The sequence below is a fragment of the Dendropsophus ebraccatus genome, chromosome 8 (assembly GCF_027789765.1).
Source record: "Dendropsophus ebraccatus isolate aDenEbr1 chromosome 8, aDenEbr1.pat, whole genome shotgun sequence".
Lineage (NCBI taxonomy): Eukaryota > Metazoa > Chordata > Amphibia > Anura > Hylidae > Dendropsophus > Dendropsophus ebraccatus.
The window spans coordinates 55888393-55896778 of record NC_091461.1 but is presented as its reverse complement, the minus strand read 5'-3'; the positions used below and the strand labels follow the sequence as shown (position 1 = coordinate 55896778).

At 42.8% G+C, this 8386-nt stretch overlaps 1 protein-coding gene across 4 annotated transcripts in view; it reads right to left on the bottom strand.

Moving 5' to 3' along the window:
• Positions 1-320: 320 nt before the first annotated feature.
• BLOC1S2 (biogenesis of lysosomal organelles complex 1 subunit 2) overlaps positions 321-8386 on the bottom strand; it is a 13049-nt gene continuing 4983 nt past the window's right edge. For all 4 annotated transcript variants that reach the window (XM_069980422.1, XM_069980423.1, XM_069980421.1 and 1 more), the window contains exons 5-6: positions 7225-7329; positions 321-470 (exon numbers count right to left, since the gene is read on the bottom strand). In XM_069980422.1, coding sequence (XP_069836523.1) covers positions 439-470; positions 7225-7329 — 137 coding nt within the window. In that variant the 3' untranslated portion in view covers positions 321-438. The remainder of the gene's footprint in view (positions 471-7224; positions 7330-8386) is intronic.

The following is an 8386-nucleotide window of genomic DNA, read 5'->3' as shown; positions in this document are numbered from 1 at the left end:
CAAAGTCTTAGTTTAGTTCTAGGCCTCGTGGTGAGAATAAGAACTGTAAGACTTCAGGATTATATTATAACGTACATAGTAAAATTTAATATTAGGAAAAATTCTTAAAAATATGTTTAACATAAAAACGTGTGCAAACTCATTTCACAAGTAGCTTTGGATGGCTTGCCATTATATCTCCTTTACACTGAACAGCATCATGTGAATTTCATGTATGTGTACATTGCTCCAGCCACTGTAATAACATGATACGTCACACCATTTTCTGCCTTGTAAACCTTAATAACACTGGTTAACCATAAAAGAACATCATTCAGATATTTTGTTAATAAGCTTAAATTTAATAGGTTTCTAGTAAAAAGCTTGGTTGAGGATGACATAACAACATAAGAATCCTCCTTTGGCATTAGGACTTTTGCAATAGTTAGAAACATGTCTTTATCGCTTCTCCAGCTTTTTGAACTTGGCTTCTATAACAGAGAACAATATAAAATAAGAAAATGAATATAATACTAAGCAGTCATTAAAGCAAATGAAGCTGAACTGTAATACCAAATTAAACTTTCTGAACATTCAGAGGGGGCCTTTGTCTGCCATACCACTTTTTGTGAAAAAACGTAAACTCTAATACACAGGGACTAGTATGCATAGTAACCATATCATTTTTCGAGACTTGGAACAAAAAGGAATAACCAATGAAAAAGTTGCTATTGTAAACCTATATCAAGTAATGTAACATTACGTGCAGCCAGTTCTCATCCAGCTCACACCATCCGTCCAATGTGAGGTGTAGAGATGGTTTGCATGAAGTGTAACTGCAGTACTCTGCAAGCATATGTTAGGGAAACAGAAATCTAACAGCAAAGGCTAACAAAAAGAGGGTATCTGCATTGGATAACAAATAGAGATAAGCGAACCGGGACAATGACTATATCCATGTTTTCCACATAGCCTTAAGGCCCTATTCCACGGAACGAATGTCGTTCGTATTCGTCCGATATCGGCCCCTACGAACGATAATTGTCCAGTGAAATAGAGTGCAACGATCAGCTGACATCGATCCTCCGAGCAGCCCCCACTGCAACTCCCTGCCGCCCCTCCCGCACTCACCCGCTCGCTGCAGCCGCGCTGAATAGCGGCGGCAGCGAGCAGGGAATGAGGAGCAAATGAGCGCTGAGAGCGCTCGTTTGCTCCTCTTAACGACCAGTGGAAAAGGGGCATTAGGGCTTTATCCAAGTTCAGCAGCCACCGCTAATCAAATGCCGAACGTTCGGGTTTGGATGGACTCGAGCATGCTCGAGGTTCGCTCATCTCTAATAACAAACAGAGCATGCAGTGGCGTTCATAAGGGGAATATATATTCCCTTTTATATGCAGCTTGAGTTCACGATAACGGAAAAAGTATAAAGCCCAAAATAGGACAAGTACTAATAAATATGAAATTAAAAGAGACTTTCTTAGTTGTAACAGTCATGTCATATATAATTCAATGTATAGTATGCAATAAAAAATTGTGTGGGGTGCGCCTGTGGTAAAAAAAGAAAGCATACTTTAAAGCAGGGGTTGGGGAACCTCCAGCCCCCAAGATCTCCTGTTACGGCTCACGGCTCTCAGGATGTGCTGACAGAGCTAAAAGGCAGCTCTAAAGCTACAGTGCATGGGACCAGGGAAGGAAGCATGAAGAGCGCGGGGCGAGACCAGGAATTAGGGATGGTCCGAACCTGCCGAGTTTCGGGTTCGTATGAACACGAACGCTCGGCATCAGATTCCCACTGTCTGCCTGCTCCGTGGAGCAGGCGGATACAGCAGGAGGAACGCCTGGAAAACTGGGATACAGCCTATGGCTATGGCTGTCGTAATATTTTCTTTTGCAGAAATCAATAGTCCAGGCGATTTTAAGAAACTTTGTAATTGGGTTTATTAGCCGAAAAATGCATTTTTATCATGAAAAAGCAGTTTGAAGCTCTCCCCCCTGTCTTCATGGTTTTCCTATGGAGAGCGAAAGTAAAAGCAGCAAAACAGGACAACAAAGAGTTAATATACAAATACCTCACCCTGTATCTCATCTGACCTCTCTGAGCTCTGATTACAGCTGTCACCCAGCTCTGTGCCTCTAATACCTTTGTTCTCAGCTTTCCGGCTAACTCCCTCCTTCCTCCTCCCCCCTCCCTTCTCTATAGGAACAGACAGAGTGTGACTCATGCAACAAGTCACACTTTTCAGATTTTTTGCAGTGGATGGAAAAGAGGAAGGGGGGGGGGGCTGGGAAAATGCTTTTTAAATGCAGATAATGGCATATTTGGCTAATAAACCCAATTACAAACTTTCTTAAAATTGCCTGGGCTATTGATTTATGCAAAAAAAAAAAAAAAAAAAAAAGAAAAATAATAATTATATATATATATATATATATATATATATATATATATATATATACAACAGTGACTCTTTAACCCTTAGAGGACCCTGCCAATTTATTTTTGCATTTTCGTTTTTTCCTCCTTGTGTTTAAAAGGCCATAGCACTTGCACTTTTTCACCTAGAAACCCACATGAGCCCTTATTTTTTGCGCCACTAATTGTACTTTGCAATGACAGGCTGAATTTTTGCATAAAGTACACTGAAAAAACAGAAAAAAATTCAAAGTGTGGTGAAATAAAAAAAAACAAAAAAAACGCATTTCTTTTATTTGGGGGGGTTTTGTGTTTTCACGCCGTTCGGCCTGGGGTAAAACTGACTTGTTATATATGTTCCTCAAGTCGTTACGATTAAAACGATATATAACATGTATAACTTTTCTTGTATCTGATGGCCTGTAAAAAATTCAAACTATTGTTAACATATATGTCACTTAAAATCGCTCCATTCCCAGGCTTATAGCGTTTTTATCCTTTGGTTTATGGGGCTGTGTGAGGTGTAATTTTTTGCGCCATGATGTGTACTTTCTATCGGTGCCTTGATTGCGCATATGTGACTTTTTGATCGCTTTTTATTACAATTTTTCTGGATTTGATGCGACCAAAAATGCGCAATTTTGCACTTTGGGATTTTTTTGCGCTTACGCCATTTACCATGCAAGATCAGGAATGTGATTAATTAATAGTTTGGCCGATTACGCATGCCGTGATAGCAAACATGTTTATTTATTTACTTTTATTTAAAACCTGGGAAAAGGGTGGTGATTCAGACTTTTATTAGGGGAGGGGGCTTTTTATTTATAACAATACTTTTTTTTTTTTATTCACATTAATACTAGAAGCCCCCCTGGGGGACTTCTAGTATATACACTTTGATCTCTCATTGAGATCTCCCCACTATACCACCACCGATCATCTGCAGCCGGTAATGGGAGGCAGCTGTCATCTTTGACGGCTGCCCCCGATTTCCTGATTAGGTGTGATCGCCGTCCCCGCTAATAGCCGCGATCCCGGGCTACATGCGGCACCCGGGATCACGGCGGTTCAGAACGCGGCCCCACTCTGAACGCGGAGAGGCGGCCCTGGACTTACGGGTATGTCCAGGGTCGCCTAAGGGTTAAATGTTTGTTGAATTGACAGCTGTCTATCATTATTAGACGTAGCAATGTGCGGTCGTTGCCTTAGGATTTTAGGTCAAGGCCTAAAGAAACGATCAGCCGATGATCGTTTCATCGGCTGATCATTGTCTATCACATGGAGCGATAATTGGCCGAATCGGGCCAATAATCTCTCCTGTAATAGGGCCCTAAGGGGCAATTGGTGAAGAATGGGTTTTATGTTTTGGCCATCTAGGTGGTCTTGCCTGGGTAATTGATAGTTTAACCCTCCAATCATGTCCATTCTTCTTTCAGGGCTTATGGACTCTGACTCATAACATGACACAGAGCCAAAAGAAGACTGTGCTGAGCGTGGTCTTCTTCCAGCTTGTTCTCCCAATCCATCAGAGTCTGAACACTCAGACCTGGACTTATCAAAGGTTTCACATGTCTCTCTGATATGTCGAAAGTTTTTTTTAAAACGAAATGCAGAACGCCTTGGGGGCATATATAATTCCCTTTGTGCATTTGCAATAGAAAGAACTATTGCGCCATGTAACGGTGATATACAGTGCAGGTTACAAGATTGGTATACAGTGCAGGTTACACTGGATTGTTTGTCGGCCCTGTGCTACCTATCAGCTGACAAACATTTACTCATTCATTGGCTGATAGGTGTCCCTATTAGATAGGGCGACATTGGCCTGTTCTTTGCAGTGACAGGCAGCAAGAGGTTAGTGGCAGGTGTAAAAAAAAAGCTAGCAGGGTTGTAGAAAGAAAAAAGCTCCTATCCAATATAAGCCTTCCATCAGGTGGACATGTTTTAAGTATTTCCATTGTCCCATTGTAAAATATAAACCCCCTTAAGACTCTCTGCCTAATATTTTAAAGCGACTCTGTACCCACAATCTGTCCCCCCAAACCACTTGTACCTTCGGATAGCTGCTTTGAATCCAAGATCTGTCCTGGGGTCCGTTTGGCAGGTGATGCAGTTATTGTCCTAAAAAACAACTTTTAAACTGGCAGCCCTGTGCCCAACGGCCGTGGCCTAGATTGTGTATGCATTAGGCTGACACACCCTCTGTCCCTCCTTCCCGCCTCATCATTAGGAATGCTCCAGGCTGATTTTCTACTATTCATCACCTGTGTCAGCACGGCACATGGGCTGGATCGTTAAAGGAGAAGTCCGGCCAAAATTATTTTTTTGATATGTTATTACTTATATACCCAATAGAAAACAAAAATGCTGGACAATAACTTCAAATATTACCAAAAAATATGTCTTTATTTATTACATAGCAGAAATAAGAACAAATTCATTAAAAATGCAGGAAGCAAGTACATACATTGGAGGGATAGCAGGGCAGAGAACAAATGAAATATATGTACAAATATGCATACGCCTATATATATATATATATATATATATATATATATATATATATATATATATATATATATATATATATGAACGGTAGAGAGGGCAAGCACAAGTCCGGCCACAAGTATTTTTTAATATGTTATTACTTATGGAAAGTTAGACAAATTTCTAATGTACATTAATTGTGGGAAATGCACATATAGGGCTATTTCCCTTAATTTAGTAGATCATGGAGTGTTAGAATTCTCTCAGAAACAGTGACGTCACGACAAACGGTGTAATTCCTATGGAGTACCCAGCAGGGGGAGCTCTATATGTAGAAGTCTATGGGACTTTATTGTTTCTATGGGTGTCTATGTAAAGTAGTGTAATGTAGTGTACAGTGTGCTTTATTAAATGAATACATCTATGGAATACTTTGGGGAGCAAGTGTCCTTGCTCCCCAAAGTATTCCATAAATGAATTCAGTGCAGTACATTAGAATTCAGTATCAGTACATCAGAAGGGCACTGAGAAGGGAGAGAGAGACGTCCCGGTGCATCTACCTCCCCCCTCCCTCCCTGCTCGGTGCTGCTGCCGCCACATATACACAGTACTATTCCCCCATCATCTGCTCAGCTGAGCAGATGATGAGGTAATAGTACCAGGGCTGATCTCCATCATTGCCGATCCATCATCGCCGATCCGCCACACTCCCGCCGCCACACTGGACTGGACTATACACACTGAACTACTGCTCCCATCATCTGCTCATAATATGAGCAGGTAATGGGATCAGTAGCTGGACTATCGCTATCACATGCCTGATGCCGCCGGGCGCAGGGGGAGCCGCTCATCACACAGGAGCGATCATGCCCCCTCCGCTCCCCCCTCCTCCTTCTTCTGGGGTCCGATAAACTTCCCCTATCCCACTGCTTACTCCCGGCCTGGCCGCCGCTCTCACACACAGGCTCCTGATGCTTCCTGGTGTCCGCACTGACTGTCCTCTCCCACACGTGCTGGCCAGAAAGCATCAGGAGCCTGTATGCGAGAGCGGAGAGTGGCGGCAAGGCGGGGAGTCAGCAGTGGGATAGGGGGAAGTTTACCAAACCCCGGAAGGAGGAGGAGGGGGGAGCGGAGGGGGCATGATCGCTCCTGTGTGATGAGTGGCTCCCCCTGCGCCTGGCGGCATCAGGCATGTGATAGCGATAATCCAGCTACTGCTCCCATCACCTGCCAATATTACGAGCAGATAATGGGAGCAGTAGTTCAGTGTATATAGTCCAGTCCAGTGTGACGGATCGGCGGGCGGGCGGCAGGAGTGCGGCGGATCGGCGATGATGGATCGGCAATGATAGAGATCGGCCCTGGTACTATTACCCCATCATCTTCTCATACTATGAGCAGATGATGGGGGAATAGTACTGTGTATATGTGGCGGCAGCAGCACCGAGCAGGGAGGGAGGGGGGAGGTAGATGCACCGGGACGTCTCTCCCTCCCTGCTGGGTGCCCTTCTAATGTACTGATTGAATTCACTTATGGAATACTTTGGGGAGCAAGGACACTTGCTCCCCAAAGTATTCCATAGGTGTATTCATTCAATAAAGCACACTGTACACTAGATTACATTACTTTACATAGACACCCATAGAAACAATAAAGTCCCATAGACTTCTACATATACAGCGCCCCCTGCTGGACACTCCATAGGTATTACACCATTCGTCGTGACATCACTGTGTCTGAGAGAATTCTAACACTCCATGATCTACTAAATTAAGGGAAATAGCCCTATATGTGCATTTCCCATAATTAATGTACATTAGAAATTTGTCTAACTTTCCATAAGTAATAACATATCAAAAAATAATTTTGGCCGGACTTCACTTTTAAGGCACCTGTGCAATGTTCAGACAGGAGAAAATGTTCTAAGGGCATTCCTAATGATGAAGAGGGTGGGGAGGAGGGTGGGAGGGGTGGTGCAAAGTTAGGGCACAGATACTCCACGGCCACGGCCATTTGACACAGGGCTGCCAGTTTAAAAGTAATTTTTTAGGACAATAACTGCATCACCAGCCGAACGGACCCCAGGACAGATCTTGGATCAAAAGCAGCAATCCGAAGGTCAAGTGGTTTGGGGGGGATCAGATTGTGGGTCCAGAGTCACTTTAACATACATTTGTCAGAAGTCAGGAAAGGGTTAAAGGTAAAGATTTTACATTTACAGGAGGAATGTTTTAAAGCACCAATAAATCTGAATTGGCAGAAAAAAAACTAAATCTTCCCAATAAAAATGTATATATGTTTCTATATGATAAATACCACAATAAAGTAGTCACTGGACCTTACCTAATCGTTTCGAATAAGCATCCAGTTTGTATGCTGCATTTTCTAAAGACGCCACTTGTTCTTCTATCTGATTTATTTGTTCTAGGTACGGCTGGAGACTTGCATCTACAGGACAAGATTGACTGAATAATGGACTAATATGTAAGTATTTATTACATACATTTCTAATCTTGTGCTGCCCACTTTCAGATTAAAGAATGAATGCCTTCTACCTTCTGGCTATGTTCACACAATGATTTTCAGTGGCCGTTATTTGATGCTGAAAACCATGCATGTTATTTTAAATATCAAATAACGGCTGTTGTTTAACATACTTTGGTGGCCATCGTTACAATGACGGCTGCTGGTACATTTTTCAAATTTATGTTAGCCTTGGCCGCCTTTTCACACCCTTCTAGGTGGGGCTATTTTAAAGCAACTCTGTACCCACAATGTGACCCCCCCCAAACCACTTGTACCTTCGGATAGCTGCTTTTAATCCAAGATCTGTCCTGGCGTTAGTTCGGCAGGTGATGCAGTTATTGTCCTAAAAAACAACTTTTAAACTTGCAGCCTGTGCCAAATGGGAGTGCCCTAACTTTGCACCACCCCACCGTCCCTCCTCCCCACCCTCTTCATCATTAGGAATGCCACTGGAACATTTTCTCCATGCAGAACACTGCACAGGTGCTTAACGATCCAGCCCATGTGCCGTGCTGACACAGGTGGGGAATAGGAGGCAATCTGCCTGGAGCATTCCTAATGATGAAGAGGGTGGGGAGGAGGGACGGAGGGGTGGTGCAAAGTTAGGGAACAGATACTCCAGTTTAGCACGGGCTGCAAGTTTAAAAGTTGTTTTTTAGGACAACAACTGCATCACCTGCCGAACAGACCCCAGGACAGATCTTGGATTAAAAACAGCTATCCGAAGGTACAATTGTTATGGGGGGCAGATTGTGGGTACATAGTCGCTTTAAGTCCTATTCAATATAGTAGAAATTACAGTAAAAGGATGGTGAAAAAAAAAAAAAAAATCAATGTATGAACAACGTAAAATAATGGCTGCTGTTCGCTCAATATCATCCGCAAATGAAGACTGAAAAGGGCTGTTATTAAAATGGCGGCCGTTATTTTACAGTGTGTGAACATAGCCTATATCTGTTTTCACAAGTTAACATTTTTG